Raw genomic sequence first — 22,136 nt, 5'->3', positions numbered from 1 at the left:
TAATCTCATACCCAGTCAGAATACCTTTAACTTCCTTCTTTCACTACTTAGCTCTATGACCATTTAGGCTTATGGGATCTAATTTGAAAACTCCTCATTTTATTTTTAAAAATATTTTATTATTTATTTATTTAAACAATTTTTTTAAAAAGATTTTATTTATTTATTAGAGAGAGCATGCACACATGAGAGTGAGAGAGAGAGAGCAAGAGCAGGGGGAGAAAGAAGCAGACTCTATGCTGAGCAGAGAGCTCAACATGGGGTTTCATCCCTAGACCCTGGGATCATGACCTGAGCTGAAGGCAGATGCTTCACTGACTGAGCCACCCAGGTGCTCTGAAAACTGCTTATTTTAGAATACATTTCACAGATCTTCAGCAGCTCTAAAAAAATTCTGATTTATGGTTAAGTTTTTCATAGACTTTTTTCTATAAAAAGTGTAATGAATACAAAATGGCTCTGGGAAATGTAAATTATTTTTCAAAAGCTACAACTACCTTGTACCAATTTAACCAATTTTGAGATTTTTTTTCCAATTAGGTAATATGTTTATATGGTTCAAAAGGATATACAGTCAAATATGGCAACTTGCTTTGTTTTCTCTGTTCATATGGATTGGTTGATTTTTTTGTTTTTTATTATCACAAAGTTCTTTTTTTTCCCTTAAGATTTGATTTATTTATTTGTAAGGAGGGGCGCCGGGAAAACACGAGTTGGGGAGTGGCAGGCTGAGGGAGAAGCAGGCTGAGGAAGCAGGCTTCCTGCTGAGCAAGGAGCCGGATGTGGGACTTGATCCTAGACCCTGGGATCATGATCATGACCTGGGCTGAAGGCAGAAGCTTAATTGACTGAGCCACCCAGGCATCGCTATTATCATGATGTTCTTGCTGAAGGATTATACTCTTTATCAATTCACTTAATTGAAACAAGATGTTATAGAAATAGAGATTCCATTTATTTATTTATTTATTTATTTATTTATTTATTTAAGAGAGAAAGATGACAAGTAGGCAGAGAGGCAGGCAGAGAGAGAGGGGGAAGCAGGCTCCCCGCTGAGCAGAGAGCCCGATGCCGGGCTCAATTCCAGGACCCTGAGATCATGACCTGGGCTGAAGGCAGAGGCTTAACCCACTGAGCCACCCAGGCACCCCGAAATTCCCTTTTTTTTTTTTTAATGAAAGTTTTTTTTTTTTTTTAAGATTTTATTTATTTATTTGTCAGAGAGAGAGAGAGAGAGAGAGAGTGAGCACTGACAGACAGAGGCAGAGGGAGAAGCAGGCTCCCTGCCGAGCAAGGAGCCCGATGTGGGACTCGATCCCAGGACACTGGGATCATGACCTGAGCCGAAGGCAGCTGCTTAACCAACTGAGCCACCCAGGCGTCCCCCGAAATTCCCTTTTTAATAAGAATGGCAACATATCCTAAAGGAGAAACACTGATATGACAAATTAACAGGCAAAATAGTTAAAGATTTTGTTGCTCTAGTACTTGGGATTTGTGAGGTGTTTGTCAACTAATGGAGTTTAATTTTCTCTTATTTCTATTCACTTGACCAGACACATTGATGGTCATGATTTATATAGGTTGATAACACTTTTTTTTAAATAGTCGATACTCCAATGACTACTGAAGTTCTCTATTCTTTCCACAGAGCATGTCCTTTGCCACCTGATCACTCAGATGACGAAAAAGAATAGAACTTTCTTAATTCATCCTTGACTAATGTCTCCTGTTTATTATTCTAGGATGTAAATGCATAAATATATTTGTTCCAATTAGCTTTGTTGAATAGGCATTTAATTTAAAAAATGAGGCTTATATACAGTTACTCTAAAGCAAGTGATTATGATATTGGAGAATTTGTAAGATTAATTACGATTACTTAGCTTAGTATTCAGTAAACTGCAATATTTGGTTTCTTTTACCTGTTGTTATTAAGCTTCTTGTTCTTGCTAAAAATTAATCATTGCGTCGTGTTCTAATTACGAATCTGTGTTTGAGATTGTTTAGATCTTTGTACTGCTGCCATTTTTATTGGCATTTGATAATTGGAATGGTGCCACATTTTTGTGTCTTTTATTTGCCTTAAGAAGCAGAGTTAGGTTTTTGCACATTAAAAAAATTCAGTATTAATTAAACTGAACCTATACCCTTTTCAAGAAAGAGGGCCAAAGATGCAATGTTGAAAAAATTTGGACGGCTATGTATCTTCTCCGTCAGGGCAATTTGGCCTGAGGGTTTAAACAGTTGATAAAGCTTCTAACAACAACAAAACAGCTAAAATACTAGCATAGAATTAGACAGGAATATTTCATAGAATACACTAAAAGAGAGAAATTTTCCAAGAATATGCATTTGATTCAGTATCATAAAATATTACTCTTTGGGCCTGTAATTTTAAAGTTGGAAATCAATAAAACATGAAAAGCAACATACCATAAATCCAGATATCTGTCTACAGTCCTTAGAGCTACCATTATACATTTTAAGATAACCAGGGGTATAATTGAAGGGAGGATATAATATAACTTAGTAACTGATATTCTTACTTTCTCATCACATTTTTTGCTCCCTGACCTCCTGTTGTCAAAATTAACCATGTTTTAGTAAGTATGTTTTGCTGAACTTTGTTTTTAATAAATGAATACTTATTTTCACAATAGACTGTCTATTTGTGTGCTTCCTGAGATTATGTCCTACTATTTTTATTTTTTTCTTACAAATACAAATCAGTGAAAAAAATACAAATCAGTGCATTAATCTGATTTTATCAGTTTTTAAACTAAGTTCTGATGATTGTAGATTATATTTTTTGCTTTGTCTTTTAGAGATGGATTTTTTTTTTCAAGATTCTATTTATTCATTTGACAGAGACAGACAGCAAGGGAGGGAACACAAGCAAGGGGAGTTGGAGAGAGAGAAGCAGGCCCCCTGCAGATGCAGAATGAGCCCCAATGCAGGGCTCATTCCCAGGACCCTGGGGTCATGATCTGAGCCGAAGGCAGAACTACCGAGCCACCCAGGTGCCCCCTGGGTATTAAACAGAATGTTACTGAATTGAGAGCCGAGTTTTTATCCTAAGTACTTCTTAATAATTAGGCTTTGTATTAAGTAGTAGCTCAACGAACTCTATTAAAGTGTTTTGTTTTTTTTTAAGATTTTATTTATTTGACAGAGAGAGAGACAGCGAGAGAGGGAATACAAGCAGGGGGAGTGGGAGAGGGAGAAGCAGGCTCCCAGCTGAGCAGGGAGCCCGATGCAGGGCTTAATCCCAGGATGCTGGGATCACAACGAGCTGAAGGCATCCACTTAACCAACTGAGCCACCCAGGAATCCTTAAAGTTAAGTTTTGGTGGATCTGAAACCTGATTTGCTATTTTTCATTGATGGAAAGAGAAACTTTATGGTGACGTGTCCATTGAAGTAATTGTTTCTAAAAATTTTGACTTAAAGAACCTACAGTCTTTCCAAATATACAACATATGATGACTCCCTGTTTCTCCTGAACACTGGATCAAAAGTAAAATTTATATATTAAAAAGATAATTAAACTTGTTTCTAATTTTATACCCTTCACAAAATTAATCTGGTTTTCCTCTTTGAATGGATTATTCAAATTATTAATACTAATATTAAATATTTAAAATAACAAGATTAACAATATTAAAATAAATATTTTAAAAATTTTAAATAAAATAAAAATTAAATTCCTGACCAATGAATGAAACTTTTCTGGAATTTTTGAACATTGTGGGGATCATATGTATTTTATGTTTACCTAGTTTCACAAAGGAAGAAATATACTATATTTTTATTTTATTTTTTAAAATATTTATTTATTTGAGAGAGAGCGAGAGAGAGAACAAGTGTGGGAGGGGAAGGAGAAGCAGACTCCGCTGAGCAGGGATCCCCATGTGGGCCTAAATCCGAGGACTCGAGGATCATGACCTGAGCTGAAGGCAGAAGCTTAACTCACTGAGCCACCCAGGCACCCTGGAAGAGCAATACTATCATGAAAGTTGTACAGTGTGCTTGCTCAAGGAGTCATTTATGACAAATGCTTATCATTTTTTTTAAAAGCAGAAAATGAAACCTAAATTAACTGCACCTTTCCATATGTATATATATGCTGCTTACAGTTTTCACTGTACTTAAAACGTGTCGGGGTAATTCACTTTTGGAAAAATTGAAGGTTCAGCTGGACCTTGATCCAACCAACATTGTTATAATGGTTCTTTTTACCTTTGAGGATGGCATACGGGGGTGGGAAAGATTTTCACTGAATCAAAACCTCACTGAACAAGAAGTCATCTTGCCCAACTCAAGCCAATTACAGCTGTTCACTAGGTGAACTATTTTATTAATTGGCAACTCTAACTGAAAAATGTTGCGAATTAAAATTTTGAATTTCTCTAACTGCCCTCCTTCTATTCTTGGTTTTGTCTTTGAAATAACTCATAACAAGTTAATCCTTCCACATTACAACCTTCATGGATCTCAAGATAGCTGTTACATCCTAAGGCTTCTCTTTCTAGGGCTAAACATTCTATAGTTTATTTCACATGTATCCTAAGTGAGTTTCTCTAAGTCCGTTGTGTTAGGAACTGTGGGTTTTGTGTGGTATATTGCTTAGGCATTTAAGTGGCAAGTTGGCTACATGTCTTTCCCCAACTGATACCACGTATTCACTAACTGATAGACTCAAGTTTTGTTATCATTTTTTTAATAGATTTTATTTATTTATATGACATAGAGGGAGATCATAGGTAGGCAGAGAGGCAGGCAGAGAGAGAGAGGGGGAAGCAGGCTCCCTGCTGAACAGAGAGCCCAATGTGGGGTTCGATCCCAGGACCCTGAGACCATGACCTGAGCGGAAGGTAGAGGCTTAACCCACTGAGCCACACAGGTGCCCCTAGTTTTGTTATCATTTATATTTGGAGATGCCAATGGAACTCTAAGTATATCTGAATATTAATTACTTCAGGAATATTTAAATATTATTGAGTAACAGTATTGGGTTTTATTGTTTTTAAAAATTATTTACTTATTTTTATTTTATTTTATTTTTATTTACTTATTTTTTTAAAATTTTATTTATTTATTTGATAGACAGAGATCACAAGTAGGCAGAGAGGCAGGCAGAGAGAGAGGAGGAAGCAGGCTCCCTGCTGAGCAGCGAGCCCAATGCAGGACTCGATCCCAGGGCCCTGGGATCATGACCTGAGCCGAAGGCAGAGGCTTAACCCACTGAGCCACCCAGTTGCCCTATTTACTTAATTTTTTTAAAAAAGATTTTATTTATTTATTTGACAGACAGAGATCACAAGTAGGCAGAGACAGGCGGAGAGAGAGAGAGAGCAGAGGAAGCAGGCTCCCTGCCAAGCAGAGAGCCCGATGCCAGACCCGATCCCAGGACCCTGAGATCATGACCCGAGTCGACGGCAGGGGCTTAACCCACTAAGCCACCCAGGCACCCTATTTACTTGTTTTTAAAGTGATCTCTACATTACTGTGGGGCTCTAACTCATGACCCTGAGATCAAGAGTCACATGTTCTGACTGAGCCAGCCAGGTGCCCTAGGTTTTTAAAAAATAAACGTTAGATACCCTGAATTTCTTAAATGATTAAAAGAGAAGATTAAAAAAAGTGAAAAAAAAACTTTGAAGAGATTGGCAAAAAGACTGGAGGTCCAGTATTCATTTACAGGATGAAGGGTGCTTACTGTACTGACTTTGAAGGCCATTTAAGATCTAGCCAGGTTCTGAGAGCATGTCTTAATTATGGTTCATATTAAGAATATGGATTCCTCTAGTATTGCTCACAAAATCCTAAAAATGTAGTTAAACCCACATAGCTAGTTTTAGATGTGAATTTTGCTGTAGAACTTGAGATCTCCAAGCAATGAGTATACTGAAAATGATAGAGTAATAGGGCACCTGGGTGGCTCAATCAATTAGGCATCTCTTGGTTTCAGCTCGGTCATGATCTCATGGGTTGTGGGATTCAGCCCCATGTCAGACCCCCTGCTGCTTGAAGATTTTTTTTTTCTCTCTCTCTGCTCCTCCCCCACTCAATGTGCTCTCTCTCTCTCTCTCTCTCATAAATAAATCTTTTTAAAAAAAGCTTTTTATTTATTTATTGGAGAGAGAGCAAGCACAAGCAGGAAGAGGGCCAGAGGAAGAGGGAGAAACAGACTCACTGGTGAGCAGGGATCCTGATACCGGGCTTGATCCCAGGACCCTGGAATCGACCTGAGCATAAGGCAGACGCTTAATCAACCAAGCCACCTAGGTGCCCCTCATATATAAATAAATCTTTCTTTTAAAAAAGAAAATGATAGAACTATATGTCATATGACCATTTAGTAGTTGAGCAGCCATACAACTGTAAAAAAGCAATTGAGTAACTAAAAAAAAACAAAAACAAAAACAAAACTACAAAACTATAGAAACAGAAGATTTAAATGGATGCTTTTATAACTCCTATTACCTCAGGCAATTGGAAAAATGAATGATGCACAGGAACCTGCATTTCTATATTGGCTACCACCACGTTTAATCTTAACAATTAATTGTGGGACGCCTGGGTGTCTCAGTTGGTTAAGGGTCTGCCTTCAGCTCAGGTCATGATTCTGGGGTCCTGGGATTGAGTCCCACAACTGGCTCCTTGCTTGGTAGGGGAGCCTGTTTCTCCCTCTGCCTCTGCCTCTTCCCCCTGCTTATGCTCGCTCTCTCTGACAAATAAAATCTTTAAAAAAATCTTAATAATTAATTTTACCCAATTAAATATTTATTTATATAGAACTCATTTACCCTATCACTTTTTAAGATTTTTAGTGACATCTAAGTTCACTGTAGTTTAGATAAGCCATTATTCATTGAACTCATAGTTTTATTTTTCTAATTTAAAAATTTTTGATACTGTTGACAATTGAAATAATATCCTCTATTTTGTCATGGTAACAGGTTTATTACATGTGACCTATTACCAGGTGGGTTTTTTTGTTTGTTTGTTTGTTTTTTAAGTAATCCCTACACCCAACTTGGGGCTGGAAGTTGCATGCTCTACTGACCGAGCCAGCCAGGCACTCCTTTAAAAGAACTATTAATTAGTGGATGTATTCAAATTCCATTTGAATTTTTTTATGTGCATACTCCCATACGTATGCATGTCCATGGCAAGAGTTGAAATGTTTTAGACTAATTAAATTATTACTGACATTTGAATTTCAAGTGATTTCCTACAGGTTTTGCTAAACTGTCTAGGATGAATCAATTTAATGCTATTCCGTGTGTACAGGAAACCAACAGTCCTGCTCTTTCTTTTAAGTTACCAAAGCTCATTTTCTCTGCCCCAGATGAGGTGGACAACAGTCCAATATTGGTGACTAAGAAGCTATCATGACCAGTAAAATCAGAGCCAGCAATTGCATGTACATTCACTGCTATGGAATAGAGAACAGATTCAGCAGCCACTCAAGTTTTACTGCTTTTAAACACATTCAAGATAAGAAAGTCCAGCCAAGATTTTTACTAATTTTTTTCTGATTTCCCAGTTACATTTTTCTGAATGTTTAACTGCCCTAATGTATGGGTCATTTTTCTAAAGAGAGGATTAATTATATTGGGTTTTACCATAGCCAGTAGTTTTCCCAATAACTTCAAAATTCAGATCACCCCGACAGAAGAGTAAATGAGGTCTCACAACATTTTTCTTGTCCACAGTGTTGGTATGAAAGTTTATTCTGAGTGGAGGATTAAATGTTGTCTTTCCCTAGCTTGATTACCGGCTTCTTTTGGCCTTTTTTAAGGATCAAAATCGCTCTACTCGACTTACAGCCAATCCTTGTTTTTCCCTTCCATTTAAGCTAGGCTATTTCTAGATTGTACATAAATGTGTAATCCTCACAAAAGATAAGATAGGTGAAGACAAAACTTTTCTCACCGTTCGGTTTCAGAGGCTGTCACACGTGAATGAAGTCCATGAAAAAGCTTTCGTAACATTGAAGATTTTTTAAACCCAGCTGAAACATAACTGAAAATCCACAAGAGGGAGATGCTTGCTAAGTCGCCAGAAGAAAACTCCCACGAGGGACCAGAGAGAGCCTTAGGAGGAGTCAATGGGTTGGCCTGGACTCAGGGTGCGAGGGAGCAGGTGTATATAGTGCCTGGGGGCTGGAGGGGGGACTACAGTTGAAGGGAAAAGCAAGCTGGGCTCCGCGTCTCCGACGGCGAAAAGTGTGTCCCTTCTAAGACCACGGGGGAAAGGTAAGAGGGTGTTTCCAAAAAGGTAGCCCCTCCGAGCTACCTCCTGGTAGTCTCAGAAGAAATGGGGTTGGGTGTCTTTGAAGGCACTTCCGCTTAGCAACCCCACGCGGTTGCTAGGGAGGGGCAGTAGTGGGGATGACCCGGAAGTGGTGGTGTCCCTTTCTCTTTGCCTGATTTAAGTTTGTCCTATCAGGAGCGCCAGGGTGCTCTGCGCCGGGCCGAGGGTGGGGCCAGCGCTAGTGGTTCCGGCTCGGCTCTTACAGCCCCTCGGCTCCTCGCTTTCCCCCTCCCCTCCCGCACCTCTCCTCCCTCCCGCTCCTGGGAAAGAGAAGCCACCACTGCGGGTGGCTGGAGAAGCACTCGGCGCCTCCGGGAGGGTACCGCGCCCGCCCAGTCTGAGCCTCGGAGCACTGCCGGACCAGGTACTCACTCCGGCTTCGACGGGGTCCGGGAGGCTGGAACCTGAGAGTGTGTGTGTCTGTGGGGACTGGTCGGGGGGCCCTTCTCCGGATTGGGGAGGGGGCCGCGGAGATCCTGGGTGGGGCGCAGGCCGGCGTGTGTTTCTGTGGCGGGTTGCGGGGGTGGAATGGAGGGTTTGGGGGAGACCGCTTGGGGGAGTTTCGGGTGGCCAGCTCCAGGTTGCGGGGGAGGCGCCCCTTCGGATGCAGAATACTTCGGCTGAAGTGGACCGGGAGTTTGCCACCTGGAGGATTCGCTCTCAAAGGGGGAGCATCCTCCCGGGCCAGAAGGGGAGAATGGACCTTGTCCGAGTGGTTGGGGCAGTCCCTTGCTTCCCCTGCCTACTCTTCTGAGACAGAGCAACGGCTTCCAAGGTTGTGGGGGTTGTGAGTCGGCTGGGCACCACGGGGAGCCGCCCTTGGCGGAGCTAGGGCAGAAGAGTGGGTAAGGAGACCTCCTTCCACCCAACTTCCGTGTGCTTCCCCCACTTCTTCCTTTACTGCTCTCTAGCCCTAGAGTCCTACCAGAGCTGTACCCGCCAAGTGGGCAAGCATCACGGCGTAAAAAAGAGGGTGAGGTTCTTTGCCCTTAAATGATACTTCAGATATTTGGAAAGTGCCAGAATGGCATATTCAGCCAGGTCTCCCAGTTCGATGTTAAATCTCGTATAAATTGTCTTAGAAAAGTGCAACACGGAAAACCAGCAAACTACAGGCTAGTCGGGCATAGCTTTGTTTGGTAGATATGCGTGTTTATAAAAAATAGGCTGGGGGGACCATATAGATGTAGAGGTCTAGGCGAGACATGTTGAGGCAAGCCTCCTTTTCCAATCTCTTTCTTACCTGTCTACTGCCTGTCCTAGTTTAAATGAAGCAGAAAGATCCTTTTCATTTATATTTTAATTAGGGACTGAACTGTAGGTACCGTGTCGTGATAGATGGCTCAGAATAGATACGTGAACGTTCATAGAGACAAGATCCTCAGCTTTTGAGCCTGTCTCTTAATCTTTTAAGGAGATAATTGTGGTCAAGTGGAAGTATTGGCTTTGAGATAGGTAAATCTGGGATTGAACCCAGACTGTGCCACTGGCTAGTTGTTGACCTTGGGCAAGTCATGGGACCTAGCGGAGATTTAGTTTCTTCCTAAGTAAAATGAGTTAAAATTTTTACCAATATTTTAAGTGTGTGTGTGTGTTGTATTTAAATAACAGTCCATTCTAGGGGCACCTGGGTGACTCAGTGGGTTAAGCCTCAGACTCTTGATCTCAGCTCAGGTCTTGATCTCAGGATGGAGATCAAGCCCGGAGTTGGACTCCACGCTCACGTGGAGTCTTCTTAAAAGAAAAAATTAAATAACAGTGCACTTTAAATGGAAGCGCCTTCATTTTTTTAAAGTCAGCCTGCAGTCCCTTTCCACAGTGTTTTTTTTTTTTTTTTGTTTGTTTTTTTTTTTTAAGATTTTATCTATTTGTCAGAGAGAGCGTGCATAAGCAAGGGGAACAGCAGGCAGAGGGAGAAGCAGACTCCGGCTGAGAAGGAGCCGCTTGCGGGACTCCTCCCAGAACCCTGGGATCATGACCTGAGCTGAAGGCAGCTGTTTAACGACCAAGCCACCAGGTGTCCCTAATTGTAAGCACCTTCTTTTTTTTTTTTTTTTTTTTTAAGATTTTATTTTTTCATTTGAGAGACAGAAAGACACAGAGAGCACACAAGTAGGATTGAGGCAGTGGGAGAGGGAGAAGCAGGCTCTCCACTGAGCAGGAAGCCTGATGCGGCCCGATCCCAGAACCTGGAGATCATGACTTGAGCCAAAGGCAGACGTCTAACCATCTGAGCCACCCAGGCACCGCTGTAAACACCTAATTGAAAGATCAATTATTATTAATCTCCACAGTCAACATAGCCCAGGATGGGAAGGGAACTGGATAATATTGCAAAAACATATGTATACAATAGGACTTTCAGTGGCTTCTAGAAATTCACCGTAAGTGGCATGAAATTCAGTTATTAGTAGGTGCTTTAAACTCTACAAAAGAGAACAATATGTGCATTTATTGAAGTGACCATTGTTTCAAAGGTTTTTCTCGGATTTATAGTGTGTATAGTATAGATTGATTAAAAAAATTTAAATAGTAATGTATATATATTTTCTTTTAAGTTTTTAATTCCAGTTAACATACAGTGTTACATTAGTTTCAGGTGTGCAATATAGTAATTCATGACTTCCATACATATAACTTATATAAAGTTTAATTAACTTCATATGTCTCTGAAGAGAATTAAAATTGGGGCATAAAATAGAAAGTAGTTGTAATTTTAAGATTAACATCAACATCAGTATCATGACTCATCTTAATTAGACTTAAACTATTAGAAATACTTACAGAATTCTTTTTTTTTTTTTAAAGATTTTATTTATTTATTTGAGAGAGTACAAGCTGGGGAGAGACGCAGAGGGAGAGGGATAAGCAGACTCCCTCCTAAGCAGGGAACCGGATGTGAGGGTCCTGGGATCATGACCTGAGCTGAAAGCAGATGCTTAACCAACTGAGTCACCCAGGCGTCCCTACTTGCAGAATTTTTTTGTATAAAATTCTGTAAAACAAATGAAAATGGAATGAATTTCTGCTTTTAAATCATTCATGATGAGAATATACAACTAAATCAAAGAATAAGTTTTTATATTCATTTCATAAATTTATTATTTTTTATTTTTTAAAAAGATTTTATTTTTATTTATTTATTTGACAGAGGGAGAGATCACAAGTAGGCAGAGAGGAGGCAGAGAGGGGAGAAGTAGGCTCACCACCAAGCAGAGAGCACAGTGCAGGGCTCGATCCCAGGACCCTGAGACCATAACCTAAGCCTAAGGCAGAGGCTTAACCCACTGAGTCACCCAGGCGCCCCTCATTTTATAAATTTAAAATGATACAGTTATATGTAACCTATTATGTCAGATTATCAACTAATAGTGTTTGCTTTTTGATGTAACTTGTAGCCAGTAATTTAAAATTTTTAAATATACTTCATACTCAAAATATAAGTCAGGGGCGGCTGGGTGGCTCAGTGGCTTAAGCCTCTGCCTTCGGCTCAGGTCGTGATCTTAGGGTCCTGGGATCGAGCCCCGCATCGGGCTCTCTGCTCAGCAGGGAGTCTGCTTCTCCCTTCCTCTCTGCCTACTTGTGATCTCTCTCTCTGTCAAATAAATAAATAAAATCTTAAAAAAAATAAGTCAAATAACTTTAATAAGATTTTTTTCTGTCGAAAGTGGGTATAAAGTTTGTAATTCAGTATCACTTTTTAGAGAGGTTTATAGGTTTTGCATATTTCGAAAGAAATTTCAAATATGTTTCTTTCCCATATCTCTGTCTTTTACACAGAGTTGAACTTTTTTTTTTAATAAAACTATCCAACTATATTGCATGCTCTTTGAGGTAGAGATACTATGTTAAATTTTATTCACCACTGCAGCTGCTTAAAACAGGCACCAAGTAAATATTGGTCAAATTGATAAATGGGTATATTTTGAATTTTTTTTCTAAGATTTTATTTATTTATTTGACAAACAGAGATCACAAGTAGGCAGAGAGGCAGGCTGAGCAGAGGGCCCGATGTGAGGCTCGATCCCAGGACCCTGGAATCATGACCTGAGCCGAAGGCAGAGGCTTTAACCCACTGAGCCACCCAGGCGCCCCTATATTTTGAATTATTAAAGAATATTATTATTATTATTTTTTAAAGATTTTATTTATTTATTTGACAGACAGCTATCACAAGTAGGCAGAGAGGCAGACAGAGAGAGAGGAGGAAGCAGACTCCCCACCAAGCAGAGAGCCTGATGCGGGGCTCGATCCTAGGACCCCAAGATCATGACCCGAGCTGAAGGCAACTGAGCCACCCAGGTGCCTGAAAGAATTTTATTTCTAAAGAGTTGAAATTATATTTTTGCTACAGTTAAACAAATTTTTTGGTAAGATTATTCAGGTTTCTAAATGGCTTTTCTGAGAGTATGAAGTCTTTTTTTTTTTTTTTTTTTTTTGTATAAACTTCAGTGTATACGTAAGCTTTTAGCTGTGTTTCCCTGGATCATCATTTTTAATCATCTTTTGGACCTTAAAATTGAGGTTGTATTATCTTGCTTTGGTAAAGCTATCAGAAGCTCCCTTTTCCCCCCTATATTCTGATAGAACTTTATTACTAAATTAAATTTACTTTGGGATATGAGGTAGGATACTAGCTGTTAGAGGAAAAATATCTACCTAAATAGTAGGCAACATTAGAGACCATTAGGACACTTTTCTCAGTGACCTTTTCCACTCAAAGTATGTGGCCATTCCGGGGATCTTTGCAGTTGTCAGTTTTGGAATTTGCTTGTCAGGAAATCTAAAAATGACTAAATGTTTCTTTACTATTGCATCTCTTGAATGATATCAAAAAAATTCAGGAAAGATTGGGAAGATTTATATACCATATGCTGGAAACATATAAGGAACAAAGTACAGTTAATTTTTTCTGGTGTTGCCAAATTGGTAGTGAAAGAGTTACCGTGGAAATGTTTAAAAAATGCCAAGTAGTGCTTTATTCAAACCAAATGAATAGTCTTCCAGAGCTTGTTGCTTTTTTAAAAGTATATTGCTTTCTGAAGATATGATTTGGTCTCTATTAAGGATAAATAATCACTGTAACTGTATAAAGAAAAAAAAGGCTGATATCACAGACAGATTTTAGTATCATCAGTCTTGATAGAAATGCTTTTCAGTGGCTTTAGATAAGTGGAAGTAGATTTTCATAAAAGAACTTCAGAATTTGTGGCGTGATAGTTTTTCTCTTTTTAACATCTAAGTTATCTGTACTCATTTCTGCCTAATTAGAAACTTTGAGAAACTGGGAGGGTAAAAAAATGAAATTACTTCAGAATTACCATTTTAAGTTTGTGGATTACTTATTTGGAGAGCTAAATTGGATTTTGACATTATTGGGATTGTGTTCAAGATGGACTCAGGAAAAAAATCAGATGCCATCTGTTTCAGATTCTTTATTCCCTCACCCCTTCATGTTTTATGGCTTTGAATTCATCAGATTATTTTTAAAAAATAAAGATCCTCAGTAGATTTAGATTATGTAATTTCAGCTGTATCAGTGAACATGTAACTAAAAGAACTTGAATTTTTATATTGTTACACAAAAATATCACAGACAACGGCTAAAAGTAAATCATTTTAAACTATATGAACATTAGGTAGTCATCTTTGTCATCATTCACTTAAACCATTTTTGTCAACACTTGTTGCTGGAAGTTGCTTAAAAAATGGATTACGGAGATACAGAATAAATCTTTTATTCTCTCATGTTATATCTAGAAGAGAAGCTTTTGCTGAGGATTTTTTGTATTTAGTGGTAAGTCCACTTAAATTTAATCTTTCAGTAGCTAGTTTTGCCTTACCATATGCCATTTGCTATTATTTTCATCTAAATGGCACCATATAGTTCATAGGCCACATACTTGGATTTTTCAGTTCGGGTCTTAGTAAATCCTGAGGATAGGCTTTTGGGTTTACTGAGCTGGAAAAGACCATTATTTGTTCAGGTTATAGTAGTTGGCACCTGGCATGGACTAGAAACACCCAGGCATCTTTGAGAAACTATAAAATACTACTAGCGTGGTCTCTTAGAAATGGACTGAAGAGAGAGTAATCTGGATAGAAGAGCACCATGCTTTGTCTGCAGCAGAAATGTTCTGATATTATAGGAAGACTAATGGCCTGCCCCAATACTCCTGTAGTCTCTTCCTCACCAGAAGCTCCAAGTGGGCAATGTTGTTGTGGCAAGGGCTGGGGTGTCAGGGATGGGAATTGTTCTTCAATAATTGCTCACCCATCACAATGGAGGCATAGACATACTGGGGAAAGGGATGTTCTCTTGGATTTTGCCTTGGCCAGAGAAGCTGAGTGAACAGGTAGCCATTGCCTTTGCCACCAAAGACAACTTGGTGCAACACCTCTGGGTGCTGGGTAAGCCTGTCAAAATGCTATAGTTTCTTCATTAAAATGACATATAAAATTTTCAAGGAACAATATAGCATTGGATGCACACTGATTTCTGTAGTTTACATTTTCTAACCTAGAAAAAGGGGTGTTGAGGACTTATGGGCCTCTGAAAGTACCATACGTTTACGTTTTTCTTGTTTTATATATATACACACACACATATACATATATGTATGTATACACACACACAAACATATATACATATACTGATACATATTGTCTGCTGGCATTAATGAGTGGTGTGAAAATTTTTTTAAAAATTAATTAATTAATTTTAATAAACATATAATGTATTTTTATCCCCAGGGGTACAGGTCTGTGAATCACCAGGTTTACACAGTGAAAATGTTTTTTAAGTTTTTGGGGTGTGTGTGTGTGTGTGTGTGTGTGTGTGTGTGTTTAGTGTCCATGGTAATCACCAGATTTCATTTTAGTTCTTCAGGCTAAATTGCTAACCATAGCTGTGGTCAAGCAGCTTCTTAGCTGGATTTTTCCCCTCCATTTCTTAGATGTTACTCTCTCATGTAGGTGGTAGTAAGCAGGGGTATGACCAATGCCAGGAAAAAGGGAAGGGGCTTAAAGTTAATTTTTAAAAAAACTTAAATAGATTTAAATTTGATTTTATTTAAAGTTAATTTCTTTCACTGTTCTCAAATTTCTGTAGCCTAAAGTAATAATATCTCCTATCCACAGATACCTGTTTGTTTGTTTTTTTAAAGATTTTTAAATTTATTTTATTTGACAGATAGAGATCACAAGTAGGCAGAGAGAGAGAGGAGGAAGCAGGCTCCCTGCCAAGCAGAGAGCCCAATGTGGGGCTCGATCCCAGGATCCTGGGATCATGACCTGAGCCAAAGACAGAGGCTTTAACCCACTGAGCACCCAGGTGCCCCCCGGTTGTTGTTTTTTTTTTTTTAATTAAGACTTTATTTTTTTTTTAACAGTTTTAATTTTATAGAATAATTGAACAGGTAGAATTCCATATTTCCATATCCACAAAACTACATCCCATCCATTTCCCCAATTATTAACATCTTGTGTTAGTGTGATACATTAGTTATAATTAATGTATAATATTGATACATTATTATTAACTGTAACACACTATTTCTTACTAAGGTTTACTCTTTGTGTTGTATGTATTTAAGGTTTATCCATATCTTTTTGTGGCTTGATAGCTCCTATAGGTAAGTGCCTAGGAGCTTGATTGGTGGATAGTATGGTAAACATATATTTAATTTTATAGGAAACTGCCAAACTGTCTTCCAAAGTGGTTTTATCATTTTGCATTCCCATCAGCAATGAATGAGTATTCCTGTTGCTCTACATCCTTGCCAGAATTGGTATGATCAGTTTTTTGTACTTTAGCCATTCTAATATGTGTTTTATTTTTATTTTATTTTTTTAAAGATTATTTATTTATTTATTTGACAGAGAGAGAAATCACAAGTAGGCAAAAGTAGGCAGAGAGAGAGAGGGAGAAGCAGGTTCCCTGCTGAGCAGAGAGCCTGATGTGGGGCTCGATCCCAGGACCCTGGGATCATGACCTGAGCTGAAGACAGAGGCTTAACCCACTGAGCCACCCAGGTGCCCTGTCTTATATGTGTTTTAATTTGCAGTTTCCTAATGACATAAAATGTTGAGCACCATGCTTATTGGCCATCTACATATCTTCTTTGGTGAGGTGTCTGCTCGCTCTTCTGTCCGTTAAATTGGGTGGTTTGTTTTCTTATTGTTGAGTTTTAAGTGTTCCTTGTTTAATTTGGATACATATTTTTATCAGCTACGGTTTTTTGCAAATGTTTTTTTCCCAATCTGTGGTTTGTCTCTTTATTCTCTTGTCTTTCGTAATATAAAAGTTTTAAATTCTAATGAAGTCCACCTTATCAAGTTTTTCTTTCATTGAGTATGCTTTTGGTATCACATCTAAAAACTCATTGCCAAACTCAAGGTTATATACATTTGTTCTATGTGATCTTCAAGAGTTTTTATAGTTTTACATTTTACACTAAGTTCTCAGGTCCGTTTTTTAAAAAAGATCCATTTTGAGGGCAGCTGGGTGGCTCAGTTTGTTAAGTGACTGCCTTCGGCTTAGGTCGTGATCCTAGGCTCCTGGAATTGAGTCCCACGTCAGGCTCCCTGCTTCTCCCTCTGCCTCTGTTGCTCCCCTTGCTTGTGATCTCCTGTTCTCTTTCTCCGTCAAATAAATAAGTAAAATCTTAAAAAAAACAAAAAAGATCCATTTTGAGCTAATTTTTGTGAAAGGTTTAAGGACCGTGTGTCTATTGATATTTTTGCACAAGAATGTTCAATTGTTTTATAAAAGTGTTACTACTCAAAAAATGTTAATGTGGTATTTTTAAGAAAGACTTTTTCTGAAGATTTTATTTTTAAGTAATCTCTGTACCCAGTGTGGGTCTTCACCTTACAACTCCGAGATCAAGAGTTGCATGCTTTATTGACAGAGCCAGCCAGGTGCCCCCTAAAAAGATTTTATTTTATTTTTTAAGGATTTACTTATTTATTTAAAAGAGAGAGCATGTACATATGTGAGCAAGGCTAGGGGCAGAGGGAGGGAGAGAGAAAGAATCCTCAAGCAGACTCCCTGCTGAACACAGAGGCCCACTTGGGGCTCCATCCCATGACCCTGAGATCATGACCTGAGCTGAAACCGAGAGTCTGATGCTTAACCGACTGAGCCACCTAGGTGCCCCCAAAGACTATTGTTTAAGGGCAGTTTTAGGTTCACAACAAAATTGAAAGGAAGAAAACAGATTTCCCATAAACTTTCCGTACTATACATGTATGGCCTCCCCTATCCTCTCCACCAGAGTGGCACATTTGTTACAGTTGATGAACAAATTGACACATTTAATGAACTCTATTGACACATCATAATCACCAGAAGTCCATAGTAGCTTAGGGTTCATTCTTTGTTTTATACAATCTATGGGTTTGTAAAAGTGTATACTATCCATCATTTAATATAGAGTGTTTTCATTTTCCTAGAAATCCTCTGTGCTCTGCCTGTTCAAGCTTCCCTTTAGCCCCCAGCCCCTGGGTGCATTTTTTTTAAGAAATAAAAATGAATAAAATAATGTGGGAGTGGTTTTGAAAAGAGATTTTCCTTACATTCTCAGATGTAGTTAGAAACATTGTTCAGAGTCTGAATTTCCCTTTCAAAAAGATTATGTTAGATCATTAGGTGTTAATCGACAGGTGCTTAATTCTTTGAGATATGTAATTGGGCATTAAGAAGTGTGAGCTAAATGTGGTCCTGGCCATACGACAGTTGCATGTGATAACGGGGCTTGAGGGAGATCTAAATTCAGAATTTTTGAACTAACACTAAAGTTTAAGTCCTTTGCCACTTGCCTTTTATTGTTGTGCAGGGTATTATGTAGATTTCTTGATGCCCTTTCTGGTTTTTGCTTCTTTCTGTTACACTTGTTGAAGACTATCTAGATGCTTGAGCAGGCAAAGATCGTAGTTGCCTGATTATTTCTAGTTTGCACTCAGAGGGAATAGTTGTTCTAAACGTAATAAAATGCTTTCCTGAGACACTCTTTCTTATATAGCCTAAGTAGTAATTGTTAGCTAGAATCCACTTTTATTTGGTTTTACTAACTATCCTTTCCTGCACTTCTAGGGCACCTTCCATTTTTCTAGAACATCTTAACCTTAGTTGGTATTTTGACCTCCAAATATTCTGGCCATCTAAGGTATGATGCAAAAACTGTTTAATAACTCCATGTTTGGTGGGTTTTATTTGCTTTTTCACCTAGTTAATTAACAACAGACACAAGGAATGATCTGTTTGTGTGAAAGCATTTAGGTTTTCCAGAGATAGATGCTTTCCAAATCTATCAGTGTGTAAGCTCACTTTCTCTTTAATGGGATTCATCTGGTTAATGCTTGTGTTTCTTGAGTTCCATAGATTATGGAATCATAAAGCTAAAAGAAAACATAGAGATGGTCTAGGTAGACCTTTTACTGAAGTGTAGAGAGTGTAGAGAGACTAAGTGATGCACTCAAGATGGAATAGCAAATGAGTGAGACTGGAACCCAGATCTCCTGACTCCCAGTCCAGTCCTGCTTCTAAGAGCTCATTCATTTTAGCTTATGGAGAAATTATGATTTTATAAGAGGTACATTTTCCAGAAAATTTAAGTGGACTATTAAACTACAGTTACATGGGATGCCTGGGTGGCTCAGTGGGTTAAGCCTCTGCCTTCAGCTCAGGTCATGATCTCAGGGTCCTAGGATCGAGCCCCACATCGGACTCTCTGCTCAGCAGAGAGCCTGCTTCCCCCTCTCTCTCTCTGCCTACTCGTGATCTCTCTCTGTCAAAAAAAAACAAAAACAAAAACTACAGTTACAGCAGTAAACCAAGTTTTTGGTTGAATTCCTAATTTCTGAAGTGTCGAGTGAGTTAGTGTGTATTTCTTAAAGTGCCAGGTGTCACTTGGTCTTTAGTTACAAGCAAATTTGTCATTTTTCACATTCTAGATAGAAATTGGCTAATTAAAAAATAATAAAGATATTATAGCCTGTATTTTGTAAGCACACATTCCGCTGCATTAAAATGAATCTTAACATATTTTTTTTTTGCACAGCGGAAATAATCTGTTAATATTTAATGTCGGAAAGCAACAGTAGAATTCTGCTTTATGTGGTGGTGTATTTATAAAACTGGAGTGGAGTGTTATGTAAAACTAAAAGTACGGATTAATTTAATATGCATCTGGTGAATTCAGGGCTTGAAGGATGCACATCTGTTGAGAAAACAAATCATAGAACTATTCAGAGCTTCAGCATCTTTAAATATGTGTGCTTTGATTCTCTTTAACTGTTTTTGAAACAGTCTTTAATGGATTTCGACAAGGCTATTTGCTCTAAGGAAGCAACTGTGAAGTGATTTATGATGCTATTAATCATTTTATTATTCCCCACAGCATTTTGATAATTAGTATTTTTCTTTTAAATTTAGTTATTGGGGATGGAAGGAGTTAAATGATCACCATAACAAAATAAGCTTGTTGTAGAACTGTATTTTTAAAAAAAAGAGGAACCATAGTGTCCTGGTTTGGATAAATTTGATATACTTTAACATTCAGACTTCTAACTTGAATCCATTATCAATGAAGAAATAACCACAGAGTTCCTGCAGTGTATTCATCATGCTAGGGCTGTAGAAATACAGAAATTGAAGATAAGATTATTTATCAAGTTGGAGAAACAAGACTTTAAATGGTAGGGTGAGAGTAATACAATCCAAGAAGTAGATGAGTGCAAACTTGTTAATATAACCTGGGAATACTGTAGGAATTTTGAGGGGAGAACATTCAGTTCATAGTCCTGATGGGAAGGAGATTGAAGGTAAAGTAGTGGATCTCAGCTCTGGCAGCTCTTTAGGATCCCTTGGGGGGGAAACTTTTCCCAGGATCATTTGAATCAGAATCTTGGGAAGGTGCCTCCATAGTTTGTGAAAAAGCTTTTCCCTTGTAATGTGCAGGGAGTGCTGGGAACCACAAGCTTAAGAGATAGGTAGGATTTGAGTAAGCAAGGAAGTGTTTGCAGGCAGCTAAGCTAAGCAGTGAGGGAGACCTGGGCACAGCCCATGAAAAGACTAATCCAATCAAAGCTATGTGTGCCACTTAGAGAGTAAGCAAAAATAAGCTTAAGGAGGCAGAATGGGGCCATACAAGAGTAGAACTTCTCAGAGTGTGGTTCCTCAAGCAGTGTTAGCATCACCTGGACATTTATTATAAATGCAGATTTTGAGGCCTGCTATAGATCTACTGAATTGGAACTAAGGGTGGGGTCCACCAATCTGTTTTAACGAACACTTCAGATGATTCTGATGTACACTAAAAAGTTTGAGAAACAGCTGTTAATAGAGGATAATGAATGTCAGGTGGAGGAAGTTAGATTTGATGTTGGCATAAAGTAGAGACCCATAAAGGTTTTTTAAGCTGGGGAGTTAACAGCATGCATTTATTTGTATGTCTGGTAAATGCAGTTGAAGGTAAATCTGATGGTGATGTGCGGAGTCCTTTGGACTCCTAACAGATAGGAATGAAGAAAGCCAGTTGAGGCACAGACATAATCTCATGGATATAATCAAGCAGCCATGAGGGTTTCTTCTAGGGAATTATTAGTGAAAACACAGAATAATAGCAATGGTAGTTTGAGTATTTATGAAATGGTCAGTATGCTAAATACTTTGGCCATATTATCTCACTTTTTTTCTCATAATAAGCCCCTGAAGTGTGGCCATTACTACAATTTTACAGATTGAGCAATGAGGCCAAGAATGGAAACTACTTCTGAAGTTCATGTTGCTGATAAGGGGTAGACACAGGATGTCAAGTTCAAGTATCTCTACCTCTAAAGCCTCTTACTTTTTATTTTTTAAAAAAGATTTTATTTATTTATTTGACAGAGAGAGAAATCACAAATAGGCAGAGCAGCAAGCAGAGGGAGAGGAAGAAGCAGGCTCCCCGCTGAGCAGAGAGCCCGATACAGGGCTCAATCCCAGGACCCTGGGATCATGACCTGAGCCGAAGGCAGAGGCTTAACCAACTGAGCCACCCAGGCGCCCCTAAAGCCTCTTTTTAAACAAACAGCTAGTAATACCTGGAGACCAAGAAATAAATAAAACTGACTCAAAAAACTTTTAATCCTAGGTGATAGATAGCAAGGGGAAGTCACTGTCAGAAGGGAAATAGTTCTCACAGTAGGTAACGGGGCAAGTCAGACTGTTGGGTCCCCAATCTTGGGTACAAGACCACTTGAATCTATTTTTTAAAAGTGATTGTGAAAGATAACCAATGGAAATCTTTGTATTGTGTTTTTTAGGTATAAAATTTGAAGTAACTTGTGGTAGCTGAGTTTTCAGGTTTTGTTTGACCTTTTTGTTCATGGTGACTAAATTAGAAGAGCCACCTCATCTAGCTTTTAAAAATATCTTTTATTAGATTTCAGAGTATATAAGTCCATGAATAAATTATGCTTGAGAAGCTTTGTATAATACTGCTTTTCTCTCTCTAAAGAAATACTGTGATTTAGAAAAATGTCAAGAGCATATTTTCTTTTTTAAAGATTTTATTTATTATTTGTTTGAGAGAGAGAGCGCGTGCGCACAGGCAGGGGGAGGGGCAGAGGGAGAAGGAGAAGCAGACTCCCCACTGAACAGGGAGCCTGATGCAGGGCTTGATCCCAGGACTCTGAGATCTGACCTGAGCCAAAGGCAGCTGCTTAACCCACTGAGCCACCCAGACACCCCTGTTAGGAGCATCTTAATCTTAAAATGGTGTGGGGGTTTTGTTTTGTTTTTGTTGTTGTTTTTTTAAATTCAAGTT

General features: G+C 38.6%; 1 protein-coding gene across 5 annotated transcripts in view; it reads left to right on the top strand.

Annotated features, from left to right (window-relative positions):
* Positions 1-22,136, top strand: part of PCLAF (PCNA clamp associated factor) — a 95,324-nt gene that overhangs the window by 9,474 nt on the left and 63,714 nt on the right. For 3 of the 5 annotated variants that reach the window (XM_080807839.1, XM_080807837.1, XM_080807838.1), the window contains one exon: positions 1,652-2,658. The exons of 1 other annotated variant lie outside the window; for it this stretch is intronic. Coding sequence is in view for 1 of the 4 variants with exons in the window: in XM_080807836.1 (XP_080663962.1) it covers positions 1,652-1,697 (46 nt within the window). In the remaining 3 variants the exon portion in view is untranslated. Of the gene's footprint in view, positions 1-1,651; positions 2,660-22,136 lie in introns of those variants that run through there. One more of the 5 variants, XM_080807836.1, reaches the window with a different exon arrangement.

Source organism: Martes martes (genome assembly GCF_963455335.1).
Source record: "Martes martes genome assembly, chromosome: 7".
NCBI classification, from domain to species: domain Eukaryota; kingdom Metazoa; phylum Chordata; class Mammalia; order Carnivora; family Mustelidae; genus Martes; species Martes martes.
This window is presented reverse-complemented; position numbering and strand designations above follow the sequence as displayed.